The 13760-nt window shown below is 53.3% G+C and overlaps 1 protein-coding gene across 1 annotated transcript; it reads right to left on the bottom strand.

Annotated features, from left to right (window-relative positions):
* Nucleotides 1–1161: 1161 nt before the first annotated feature.
* On the bottom strand, nt 1162–9008 carry MAP1LC3A (microtubule associated protein 1 light chain 3 alpha; the record flags this gene model as incomplete). The annotated part of the gene is made up of 3 exons (XM_031064933.1): nt 1162–2142; nt 2671–2777; nt 8925–9008. Coding segments are annotated over 3 exons (354 nt in total), but the record flags the coding sequence as incomplete, so codon positions are not given.
* Nucleotides 9009–13760: the final 4752 nt, after the last annotated feature.

Genomic DNA, 13760 nt, shown 5'->3' with positions numbered 1-13760 from the left:
GGCAGCAGGAGTGGGGGGGGATTCTGCCCCACCGAGGGGAGACCCCACCTGCAGAGCTGCCTGCAGCCCTGGGGCCCAGCCCAGGACAGATGTGGAGCTGCTGGAGCACATCTGCATCTCCCTTAGCACCTCCCAGGGGCTGACCTGGGGCCACTGGTCTGAGGCCCCATCAGCTGCAGCACCCATCCTGCAGGGAGCTGAATGGGAGAGGACCCTCCCAGGGACTGGAGTTTAAATATCATGAGGCTGGTGCAAGGGGCAACATCCACAGCTGCTCCAGCTGCCAGGACCAGCAGGGCAGCTGTTCTCACCTACTCTGCTGGGAGCTGTGCTCCAGCTGGCTTCCAGCATCTTCCTGCAGCGCTCTGTTGGACCTGTCCCTCACACCAGCTCCTTTCCTGGGTAGAGGATTCCCTGCAGGGGTAGGACAGGAACAGCACAGTGAGCTGCAACTCAGACAAGCCCTACATTTTTTCAGTGCCCAAACTCTTTTCTGCTGGGCGGTGCAAAGGAAGAAGAGTGAGCTGAGGAGCAGGGAGACACTGACCAGCCCAAGGTCCATCAGCCCTGCCTTTGGCTGGAGAAAAGTCTGATGGAGGGCTCAGGATAAGCCATGATCTCCTGCACTGCTCAAAGCTTCCCTTAAAAACAAACTTTACAAATGCCTCCACCTCAAGTTTTTGTTCCCAGATGAGGAAGTTTAATCAAAGGACAAGAGACTCTACACAGGTAGGGCAAGGACAACCATGTTTCCTGTCACTATCCAGTGCTCTGTTCTCTAAACCAATCTTCCCCCTTTGTCCCAGCCCCTCATCCCAACCAGCTGCTCTTTTAACCAGCTCAGAAGCCTGGGCAGGTACACACACACACCAGTGAACATGGGGAACACATATCACATTTGATGTACCAGAGACATTAACACAGACAAATGAGATGGGAACAGAACATTCCTACAAGACACAACTTGAATTTATGTTTATTTTATATATATATTTATATATATATATATACCTTTGTATAGATTAAACTGGGGGGGATTTTATCATATACATTTTTTGGTATAATACATGAGAAACAGGGACAGGAACATAGCAAATATAAATCAGTACATTCCTTCAGTGAACTCCTTGACACAGTGAGAGTGAAAAATTGCATGCAACGGGGAGACAGAGAAGGGAAATCAATTTTATTAGAAAAAAAAAGAAACAAGATAATCTAGGTACAACTGTCAACAGAGGAGCAGCACTATAGATGGCAAACCTGTATAAATTAAAAGAAAATTCCACTCTGACATCTACTATGCTTTAAAGTGCAATGAAGCCTGATTTATTTACCTACAGAATACAGGAAAGTTTCCCCCTCTCCCCATTCCAATCTATCCCTAAAAAACAAACAAACAAACAAACCCAAACAAACAAACCAATAAAATAAATCTAAAGGATATACATTATCCACAGTCCTATAGAGACGCCTACATCTACTCAGTAGCACCAAGAATCTGATATGGGTATAATTAAAATCAATTAAAACTGGGAGCAATGGTAACATCTGTTAGCTGCTTCTGCAGACCTCCTGCCCTTTGTGAGTGCCTGGGGAGAGGTGCCTCTCCCTGTGCTGGGTGACAGCGGCCCAGCGGGTCTGGCAGCAGCAGAGCACACACAGCACAGCGAGAGCAGCGCGGGGACAGAGGGACACGGGGACAGAGGGACAGGCCCCAGCGGGGTCTGCAGGGCTGGCTGGGGGTGTCACACACCTGGGCGGGCGCCTGGGGGAGCGGGACTGACCTACACAGGGGGAGGGGTGTGCGAGTCCAACACGCGCCACGAGCCGCTTTGGTGACAGGGAGGGAGGGAGGGAGGGAGGGAGAGGAGGGGTCAGCACAGCCCCCCTCTCGTGAGCCTCTGGCTGTGTTGTCCTCCGAGGCCAGGGGCCTCTGTGCCACAGTTCATCTGTCTCCACATGCCAACTCTCAGCAGCCCTCAGAAGCCAAATGTCTCCTGGGAAGCATAGACCATGTAGAGGAAGCCATCCTCGTCCTTCTCCTGCTCGTAGATCTCCGAGATGGGGGTGGACACGCTGACCATGCTGTGCTGGTTCACCAGCAGGAAGAAGGCCTGGGTGGGGTTCAGCTGCAAGCGGCGCCTGTGGGGGCAAGGGCAGGAGGGGCTGGGTCAGGGTGGGTGCCCTCACTGCCAGCTCCTCCTCCCCAGCAATGCTGTTCCCTTGGGGCCAGGCCGGCACAGCCAGGGCCTCCTCAGGACCTGCTCCCACCACCCAGGACACGGCATCCATGAGTCCAGCTGAGCTGCCCAAGGCTCCAAGGCCTCCTGAGCCAGGATTCTGCAAAGCCCTCTTACTCCAAGGGCTACTGGCAAGGCCAAAGCAGAGGGGCCTCTTCCCTCTGAGCTGAAGAATAAAAAGAGGGGATGGGACCCCTTCATTGCTCATGAGTGGCCCCTTGAGGGAGAGACCCCAGCCCTTCACAAGGTGCTCAGGACCTGCCCTCCCCTGCCCCCCACAACAGCCTGTACCACACCCAAGGATGCTGGGGCTGCCACGTCCCCATCCCTGCCCTCAGCAGCTGCCTCTGCCTCACCCCAGCACCCTGCAGTGAGTGGCCTGTGGGTGAGGACAGGCTCTCAACATGCCAGCTGAGACCACCCCACTCACCGGATTATTTTGACCAATTCACTCATGTTGACATGGTCTGGGACAAGGAACTTGGTCTTATCCAGCACTGGCAGCTGTTTCTCCCCTTTGTAGCGTTCAATGATGACCTGGGGAAGAGTCAAGGGCAGGATTAGTCATGTTCGTAGTGCCCCACACGCTGGTCCCAAGGTCAGATACAAATCCAACTAGCATGGGTAGAAAAGCTGAGGTACAGCCTCACTTTGCTTCACCCTCACAGGAAACAAAACAAAAAAAGGAATGAGCAGTGAGCACCAGGCTGGCTGCAGATGGCTCTTCATCCATCACCTGAGCCTGAGCCAGGCAGTGAACAGTGGCCAGAACAATGAACTAAAGCACCAAGTGCTCTGCCTGGCTGGGAAACAGTGGGCACCACTGGACTGATACAGATTCTTGTCCTCTGGCATGCAGGACATCTGAAGAGGAATGAAGTGTTTTAATATTCACTTTCTGACTGACCAAACCCACAGGTTTCGCTGGCTTGAGGTACAGACAGCTCATGATGCAGTTTCCTTCCTGCTGCCATTCAGCATCCCTCTGCCTGCTCAGGAACAGCTGTGGATATTCCCAAGCAAGCAGTTTTCACAAGTCCCAGTGATGCCACTCAGGCATTCCCTCAGGAAGGGGGTGTTTGGATCTCACCAGTCCCACTCATGTGAACAGCCAGACAGACTCTGAGAAGGATCAGAAACCAGGGCCACCCCAGCTGTGCACTGAGCTTCCCAGGCACTCCTGCATGGTGTCACCATGGGGACAACCCAGCCCATCCTCCTCTCTGCCAGACATCTTGCTTGGAAAAGTTCTAACCATCCCTACATTCTGAAATGGCTGAATGATGATATCTGATCCATTTTCCTGCTATTATAGTTAATGATTTTCTTCTGTGAAGCTGTTTGCTGACAGCTACAGTTGCTGTTCCAAACCAGCCTGGAAAGGTACCTTTGTACTCTGAGAAACAAAGTGGCAGGAAGTTAAAATAGGGAATGTACTTCTAAGAAAAATGAAAATAAGTGAAGAATGTACAGCTTAGTATATTCCCATTGCAGTGATTCTCTCTCACATCTCTCCAGCAACCTGCTGGTTTCCTCACAGAGACACTCTTGGATATTCATCAGCCCATTATCCTCTCCCACCTGAGACTGAACAGTATTTTTCACTATAAGGCAAGGAGTTGCCAGAATTTATTTTCCCAGGTCCTTTCCAAAAACACTCAAGAACTGCAAATGGCTTTTGGCAGCAGAGGGACGGAGCAGGGTGCAGAGAGGAGGATCCCCAGGAGATGGCTCTGCGGAGCCAGAAGGACCAGGGAGCCTCTGGGAACACGGATTTCCCTTCCCTCTGATCCCCTGTTGGCACCTCAAACTCTGCAGCAGCAGCAGCAGTGGAACTCGTGCCAGGCTCCCCCAGAGGTGGATCAGACACCCCGGCTGGAACAGTGCGGAGTCCCCGGGGAGCTGGGGATGGCTGAGGAGCCCCCCAGGCTGCTCTGACAGGGCCGGGCTGCAGGCACTAACCAGAGAGGGGGCTGAGATGCCTTGCTGGGGGCTCTGCACCAAAACAGCCTCTGCAGAGCCCACCCTTGTTGGGGTCTCTCGCTGCTCAGAGTGACCCCGAGAAAAGTTGGAAAGTCTCTTTTCCCAGCCCAGCGCTTGAAGAAGGAGTCGGAACTCTTCATTTCTCGGTCTCAAGGTTGTTTATTGTATCTTATCTATAAAAAATTTTCTCCTGCCCTGCCGAGGTCCATCCAGCAGGACAGTTCCAGGCACTCTGCCTGCCCCCAGGGCTGTGTTATGTCTTTATACTAAAAACTACGTGTACAATGTTTACAATTACTTCCCAACACCTATCACCTATGTTAGACAGTGAGCTTCTACTCTAAGCCAATCTGTAAGTGCCAACATCACAGCAGAAGATGGAGGCCAAGAAGAAGAAGGAGAAAGACTGGACACACCCAGTTCCCTCCATCTTGCCTTCTGAACCCCCATTCCAGCAACCCCAAAATCTACTTTTTCACTCTGTGATAACTTCACTATTATTCTTAAACTGCCATGGCATGCAGATCTTCATCTAAGGTTGGTAATTTGCTCCACGGGTCATAATCAAACCCACAGGTGTTTTGGGCTCTGTGCCAGGGCTTCTGAGCCCCCTGGCAGGGGTCCTGGACAGCCAGAGGGATGTCCTGGGTTCCCACACACCCTGGACAAATCTCACCCAAGGGGAGCCCAACACCCAGGCTAGCAGCATGTGAACAACCAGGCAGCCCTCGTGGGCAAAGGAGTACCTGATTAAAGAACCACTTCCTGCAAGCAACTAAATCATGCATTGGGACATCCCCCACCAAGCTGTTAACAGCCCTCCATCCCTCCAAGGAGGGCACAGGGAGGACAAGATGAGCAGAACCATCCTACAGCATTTAACCTGAATCTTGCAAGGACAGGTGAGTGCTTTGGCTGTGGGGAGAGGAGTCCTGAGGGGCTGAGCACTCCCAACACCACAGACAGGGATGCTGCTGGGAAACACACAGGCAGCAGTGGCCCCTCAGCTTTTTGGTTTGCACGGAGAAGCAGCTACACAGCAGCTGTTTGTGCATCCACCTTCACCTGCAGAGAGGGCCCTGCACACCTGGATGATGCCTCAGCTCTCACAGGAGCAGGACCAGAGGCCGGTGTCTCATTACCAGCCAGTTCCATCCCAAGAGGAACCACCTTTAGATTAATCCAAGAACGGGATGCAGCGGCTGTCCTGGCTCTTGGAGCAGCAGCTGCCTTGTGCCCTGAGCAGACACAGAGCCTCTCATGTAGAACAACTCCAAGAGTTTCTGTTCCCAGAACATGAGCTGCTATTTGGGTAACCCAGCTATGAGAACAGGTGGCCAATGGACAAAACGTTCTTGTCTAGCCCTGGAGGGAAAAGCATGATCAGATGCTAAAGTTACATCCCTGTGGCCCCAGAGAGGGTGTGCACAGCCACCTCCCAGCCCATATCCTCTTCCAAGCTGCTGCCTTGAGCCAGGGCTTCCTCAGCAAGGGACACCTGCTCTTGCAGAGGGAACCACCACAGATCTCTGCAGAAATCATGAGAGGGCACAGGTGGGGAGGGGAAACAGGGCAGAGCCTGAAGTCCTGGTCCTGCTGCAAAGGAGCTTGGACAGTGTTTATGAATACAGCCTTTGTCTGGAGAGATGGACAGGGAGTCTGGTAGGGAATATGGCCACATGTGGTGGTCAACAGAGGCAAGGTCCAACCAGGAGTGAGGCTGGGAATGTATTCCCAACAGGCACAGAGGCTCAAACGTGTGTATGCAACACCTCCCTGACATCCACAGCCAGGCACACACTGACACAGACACACACAGACCTCACACGAGCACTGCCTGCACCAGCCTCACCCTGTCCCCCTCAGGCAGAGCAGGGTGCAGGTGCTTTAGTGGCAGCAGACACAGCAGCCCTCACTCAAAAAGGTGCTCTGGTGTTGATCCATCCAGAGTCATGTCAGTGCTGGACACTGGATCTGCAGCTCCCCAGAAGAGTGCTCCCAGGAGCCCAGAGAAGGTTGTCCCTTCCTCTGAGTCCATAATTTGGGTTTCCATCCACCCCTGTGCCAGGGCAGGGCATTATGTGGGATCTCCCAGCTGCCACTGTCTCTCCATGCTCCTCTGGGGGTGCCCAGATGAGCCCAAGAGATCCCAAACACCGCCTCAGCCCTCCCTGCCCTCACCCCCTGACTCACCAGGCCGGCCTGAATTTACAATTGCAGGGCTTTGGGAAGGGGTTTGCTCCCATTGCTGTCCAGCACCAGCTGCTCCCCAGCAATTTCAGACTCTCTGAGGGTTCAACCATGTCCAGAAAGGTCCCTGGGGCTGAGAGCAGGCAGGGACAGTGCGGGGGACACAGGCTCCCTGTCCTCTAACAGGACAGAAGATGATTTTGAAAACATATTGTGGCTGTGGATGGGGGTCCCAGTGAAAAGGCTGAAGTTCTCTGCTTGCTCTGACTGTCCAAGGAGGAACTGCCCTGCGAGAGCAGCTGGAGATTTCTTCCCAGCAGAGCTGAGCGTGAGCAGCCCCTGCTGCCAACACAACCATCTCACCTTCCCTGCAGGTGTGCCTGTGGTCAGCAGCTCCTGCCAGAGCAGGCAGCTCTGGGCACTGCAGAGACAGCCCAGGAGCCCCTGGCATGGACAGGGGGCCTGGCTGCTCCTGTCCTTGCTGCACGTGCCAGGGGGGCAGCCTGGGATGTGCCTTCCGTGAAACAGAAGCAAAGAACTCCACGTCAGTCCCTTCCTCAGCTTTCCCTGCAAGTTCACTCATGCAAACAGGAGAGATGAGCTCTTCCCTGGGCACACAGCCAGGCCATGCCCTCTCAAATCCTCCTGGCCCCCTCTCAAAGCCAAAGGGACTTGCCCAAGGACTCTGGCTGGAAACTGGAGATGCAGGAGGGCAGCAGGTGCTGCACAGCTTTGCTGTGGCTTCTGTCAGCAGTAAGGGTGTGACCTTGGATCTCCCTCACTCCCCTGGGCTGGGGGCTCAAACCCCTCTGCTGATTCCAAGTGCCTCTCCAGGGAAGCCAAGCACTTGGAAAACACAGCTCCTGTCTGTCACGGATGACCAAGATCTTCCCACAGCTGAGGAGGCTGCAGTGCTTGGACCATGGCAGTGCCCACACCACCCTGCTGCACCAGGCTCTGATCACTGCCCTGAAACCTGCCCTGGGAGAGGAGACACACAGCACCAAGCTGGTGTTGGGCTCTGAAGGGACCAGGCCCTTAGAGACAGCAGTGACACAAACACAGCTGGGCCCCACAGGCCTTCATGACCCTTCTCACCACCTGATTCTTTTACCCCTCCAGCAAAACTTGCATTCTGGTGTTGACCCCAACACAAAGAGCCCTCCGGCCATGGGAGCTCTCCCACCATGTCTCGTAATGCCACAGAACTCTGCCTGTGGATGCTCAGCTCTGGCTCCTTCTGTCCATTCCCCACGCAACACACATTTGTATGCAGGCACCTGATACATGCACATGTGTGCATTTTATGTACAACTTATTTCTAGCCTGGCCTTACAGCCAGAGCCTGAATGCACTGCAGTTAGCTCTGCCACAGCTCTGGAGAAATGCAGAGCCAGTCTAATGCCACTAAAACCACGTTAAAAGCTGAGGTCAGTCAATGTGCTGATGACCTGGAGCACTGGCCCAGGGTGCTGCGAGGGGCAGCCCTGCCCTGCTGAGCTGGAAACACGTGAACATCACATCAACACCACAGTGCTGGTGGGAGGAGAGGAGAGGAGAAGAAAGAATTCTTCTGGCTAGAAAACACTGTGCTAAAAACAAAACAAGAGCGAGGCAGAAGTGGACTGAGATGGGCCAAGAGCAGTTTGAGACACTCAGTCTTGATAGTCTACAATTTTAAGACAAGGTTGATGTTCATCCAGCACTGAGAGGGAGCTGAGCTAGGAATCCTGTCTTTTTGGTCACAGATGCTGTGATACAGCAAATAGTAAGCTGAGCAAGCCCCAGGTACATAATTTCATTGAATCATGGAATGGTTTGGGTTGGAAGGGACCTTAAAGGTGAGCAGGGACACCTGCCACTAGACCAGGCTGCTCCAAGCCCTGTCCAACCTGGTGTTGGACACGTCTAGGAACAGGATGTTCCTCTAAGTTCTCCATCTTCTCAGGAAGAGAAGCAGATACTCAGCTAGGAACTCAAAAGCAGACTCACAGCCAAAGAGCAACTCAGCATATCAGGTGTGACATGGGCAGGAAGAACTGGCTCCGTGTCTCACCTGTGCCTGTCAACCACAGGTGCTGGGACAGCACAGAATGGGTCTGAATGATCCTAAAAGAGACTCTGTGCTTTCAGTGCAGTGAAGATCAGCCCATACACCTTTCTCTGCGCAGAGAAATCCTTACCACGTTATCCAGGACAAATCAGGTAGCTACTACAGCCAAAACAAAAGCCATTTCGGAGTTTTCTCCTACTGCACTCACTTGGAAATAGATTTGAGATGAAATCAGTCCCCTGCCTCCAGGGCAGCAAGGAGCTTTGGAGCTGTGCTTTGCACTGCAGAGAGCACGGCTGCTGTTGGGCAGCTGGCACACAAGAGGCACTGGAGGCTCATGGGACCATCCCGTGTTGATTCCAGGGAGCAAAGCTTTGCAAGCTCCATGGAGGCCACCCAGGAGCACAGAGGGGTCCTGAGAACAAAGCCTGAGATAAGAGTGAGAACAGTACACTTACTGGGATCTTGTTTGGATGCTGCTCTCGGATCTGCTGCACTTCTTTACAACGATCCGCTGGAGGGAAAGAAGTGAAGAAATCAAGTTAGAAACAGCTGTGTGTGGTAGGGCAGGCAGAACTGAGGGACCCACCCTGCAAGCCACAGCCTCAGCCAGAGAGAGGGACAGTTCCCAAGGAATGCACAATCTGCTCCCCAGGCCTTTTCTGAGCATGGTGTGCCAGGTGTCAGCTCCAGTGACCAACCCTTCATGGGCTTCTATTGCCCCAGCCACGCCCAGGCTGGGACACTGCCTGCTAAAGCTGGGCAGCACACCTGGAATCAGGAGAGTGAAAGGAGACCATAAAGCTAACAAAATTAACTGAAATCCACCGTAAGCCCATGCAGCTGCTGGCAGTGGGTGCAGCAGCAGCACAGCTTTGGGGGCTGTGCTCTGCAAGTTCAGGCTCCTTGTGTCTCCTGGATGCTTCCCCCAGGGAGACAGTTCTCCAGCTGGGGCTGGGTTTTAGCCATCTCCTCCTGCCTGTTGCTCACTTCCAAGCACTCTCTGGCACAGAGCCTGGCTCCACAAGAGCTGCACCAAGCCAAGGAGGACTCCTGCCCTAGCACAGATCTGTGGAGCAGCTACAACAGCTCTTGGCCTGACATTTCCAGGCCTGGAGGCAGGAAGAAAACCTTAAGCAAGGAGATGACCCACAGGCAGAAACACTTTTCCTGCAGTTGTTCTCACACTTTCTATTTCTATTCCATTTTCCTGCAGAGTTTATTGACACACACAACAGGCAGCAAAGCTTGTGCACTCTTCCAGTTGACAGGAGAATTCCCACACCCCTCACTGCTTTACCAGAGGGCTCTCCTCTTTCCACAACCCAGAGCAGCAGAGAGCAGAGAAGAAGCAGTACCAGGGTATGCTCTCTGTGCCTGCTCTTCCTGGGACAGCACAGACCTGCCCTGCTCCTGGCACTGCCACTGCTCTGGGAATTGCTTCACAGCCTGCATCTGAAATGCCCAGAAACCAAGCCAGGGGGCGAGGGTCAGTGAGTAAGCACTGCCTGTGGGAACTCAGCACATCACTTCGGATGTGAGGAGCCTCCCAAGGCCACGTCGAGAGCCGAGACCCCATCGGGGGGCTCGGAGATCTTGGCATGATGCCCGGAACACTTGGTGGCTGGACTTTGATCCTGTAAATGAATTGCCAGCTTGGTATGAGGGCTGGAAGGTCACACAGGTTTAATGGATGTATTTACAGGGTGCACACAGGGTGAAAATAGGAGTTTTAAAATTTTTGGTATAAGGGTAATGGGGACAAGATGGAGGGAACAGGGCGTGTCTCGTCCTTCTTCTTTCTTCTTGTTCTTCATCTTCTGCTGTGATGTTGGCACTTGGGGATTGGTTTAGAGTAGAAGTGCACTGTCTAACATAGGTGCTTGCTGGTCAGACCTCTGTCCGGCAGGGAGAAAATTTTATAGATAAGATACAATAAACAATCCGAAGATCGAACTCCAGAGAGTCCAGTCTCATTCTTCAGAGCCTGGGGCCATTCCCTGGACCATCCAACTCACCTCATGGCAGAGAACAAACAGCCGGCCCCGAGACTGCCTAGGAAGGAGATCTGGGTATTGCAGGATCTGTCACAGGACCATCCTGCCACACCCAGCACAGCACCAGCCCCAGCCCAGCTCCCCTCAGCAGCTCACACAGCCCCAGCTCCCCATGGCCCACTGGGAGAATGGAGAGCTGGCTAAATGCATGAGTGTTTTCTCCTCAGAAACATTGGTAATTTCTCCTCTGAGCACTCAATAAAACTTTATTGCTTATATGTTGAATTTGGCTAGATATGACCTTGGGAAGAAACTGGAGTTTCTTGAAAAGCCACAAGACTACAAAATCACCAGATCATAGAAAGTTTTGAGCACCATTTCTGCCTCCTCTGAGAGGAAAATATCACTCTGCTAGGAACTGTTAGATCTTTTGTTCTGTAGGAGTCCATAGGCAAGCAACACAGATCAAGATTATTTGGATTTCATGAAAAATTCAGGCATATTTGTTTTGGGTTTTATGACTGAAGATGCAGCTTCTCATGTTTCCTTTTCATCCAATCCAGTGCTCCGGGGATCCAGAGTCATCCTTGTGATACAGACAATTTTCCCCTGAGGTACCAAGCAGCCGGGGAGTGACAGAGACATCAGCAGCACACGTGACACTGGCACAGAGACACCTCCCTGGCAGTGCTGAAGGACACGGTGCCAGCAGCACCCAGCTGCCCCCTCCCACAGAGCCCAGTCCCACATGCTCACTTGTGTCCAGGATGGAGCATCCAAAAGGCTGCAGATCCAGAGATCCAGAGCTCAACTGGACAACACTGATCACCAGGGAAATTGCAGCAGCTTGACTGCAGCCAGCTCAGACTTCTGGGTTTTAACAGAGCCTGCAGAGCTGTGTCCTCAGTCTGGCCAGTCATCATGGCTTCAGTGTCACCCTAACCTGCTTCTCTCTCCATGCTATCATGTGCATGAGCTTCCTAAGCACCACGTGCTGCCCTGCAAGGTCACAGGACTGTTTGCACAGGAAGCCCCAACAATGCAGGTAATTGTGAGAAGGGTCAGAGAAGGAATTTGTTGAAGGCATGTTATCATGGCTTGTAAATGAAGGTAATCTTGGAGCATCCAGCTAGCCCAGGCTGCATGTGCCAAAGGGCAGCCACATGCCAGACGCCCTCCCTGCTCCCTGGAGGCATCACCAGCTACAGCACAAGATGACAGAAGCCATCACCACCTCCATTTACACACTGGGAACAGAGGTGCCTCCTGCCCATTACACTGAAAAAGATGCCACACAGAGAGGAAGAGGGTCCATCATCACTCCAGCTGCACATCAGTGCCTCAGGATCCCACCCCTGGGACCACAGTCCTCTGTCCCCACGGGGAGCAGATGGGGTGCCCTGGGCAGAGGGTGCTGCTGCAGAAAGATCCTTCCAGCTCTTGCTGACTCCGTGCTCAGGAGGAATAAGGGCACAAGACACCAGTGACAGAGCTCTCAGCTATGCTCAAGTCTGCTGGGCCACAGTGGAAGCTCCCCTGTCCCACCCTTTAAAACCTGCCACATGCCCAGGAGCTGCTCCCTTTGGCCAGCAGGCCCAGGGCATTCACAGCCTTCCTGACCTCAGGGGACCCTGTGGTGACACAGGGCAATGGCAGCAGGTGCTGCTTTACTCCAGGGGCTGCTGGATCCCTCCAGCAGGTCCATGGATTGCAACTACAAACACCTCAAGCACTGCACTTCTTCCTCTGGACTTGCTCACTTCAGAAACTCCATTTGGGAAGGCAGTTGGGAGCAATCCCACCTAAGGTGCTCAGGTTCCTGAATCTACAGGCACAAGTGTCCAGGACACCTGAAGCACTGCTAAAGAGCACACTCTGTCCCATCCGAGCCTAGGAAAGCCAAGGAAGCAGGCTTGGCAATCAGGAAAAGCTGCATCAATCCCTGGGTGAGTCCCGTGCACACAGGAGTTCAGGCCCAAGGGATCTCCAGCAAGAGATAGTGATGGTCACCCCCACCCTCCTCAGCCTGGGGTGGGAGCCAGAGGTTGAGCCTGTGACTCATGGAAGCACCAACATCACACAGCAGGAGCAGCTATAAATACCAGCCTTAATTCAGTGTCTATGCAGTGCAATCTAAGTCACAGGAATACAGAGGAAATGGTTAAAGGGCATTTAGAGAAACCTGGCTGGAGGTGCCAGCCCAGCACCAGAGCCCCCACAGTGCTGAGGACAGGCAGGATCCCCCCACCTCAGCACCTGCAGTGTTGGCACTCTCACATTCACACACAACAGACCTGATCTTGTAAGCTTTGTTCTCCTCCTGCAGCTCTCCCAAGCTGTGCTGAAGTTGAGACTTTCCCCATGCCTGCAGCACCTGGCCACAGTTAAACTATAGCCAATGTGCAGAGCAAACCAGAGCTGTTTACACAGCCCTGTCCCCATCCATGTTCTCCTCCTCTGGTCCCTCCTGGCTGCCAGGGCAGCAGAACCAGCCCTGGGTGCAGCAGCTCAGGGCTCCAGGCTCCTCCTGCCCAATGACCTGCACGAGAGGGAACAGCCCCATCCATCGCTGCTCCAGCTGTGGGCACCACATCTCTGCCGTGAGGGAAGCCAGCCTTCTCCCCAGTGCCAGGATGGCAGATCTCAAGATGGCAGCACAATAAAAACCACACAATTTTATTGGTTTTTCCCAGGGAAACTTCTCTGCTAGAGCCTGTTGAAAGCTAGGAGTATTTTTGTAGCATTACATATGCCGGGAAATTGCCTATTTCTCCTCCGAGTGCTGTTTCAACTGTTAAGTACCAACAGCAAAGCTTGCAAATTGCCCAAAACACCAGAATCTTGGCTGTTTGCTTGACTGAGGTCCTGACCAAGCTGTGCTCCAAAAGATGCGAGCACACAGTGTATCCCATGGCAATGCAGGGTGAGGTCATTACGGCACTTGAGGAGAACAGTGGAAAATTTTGAGGCACACTTTGCAAACATTCACCTTTTTTATCAGCTGTGCCCAGGAGCTCTGGCCATGGGAGCCAGGTCCCTGCTGTGCTGGGTGCTGTGCAGGCACGGGATGAAAGGACAGTCCTGGATGCAAAAGAGCCTCAGCAGACAAAAGATACAGATGGTGGGACAGAAGGAAAACACATGGCAAGTCCTCCAACAGCGCTGTTGCATAAGGGGCACCATTTTCCAGGAGATTCTGGACAAGCAGTGCTCAGGCACTGGTGCTGCCCCAAGGCAGCAGATGGACGACAGGGAGAGGCCCTGCTGCCTGTGACCAGCAGGGATGCTGTCAGGAAA

Source organism: Geospiza fortis, unplaced genomic scaffold (assembly GCF_000277835.1).
Source record: "Geospiza fortis unplaced genomic scaffold, GeoFor_1.0 scaffold39, whole genome shotgun sequence".
Classification (NCBI taxonomy): Eukaryota; Metazoa; Chordata; class Aves; order Passeriformes; family Thraupidae; genus Geospiza; species Geospiza fortis.
This window is presented reverse-complemented; position numbering and strand designations above follow the sequence as displayed.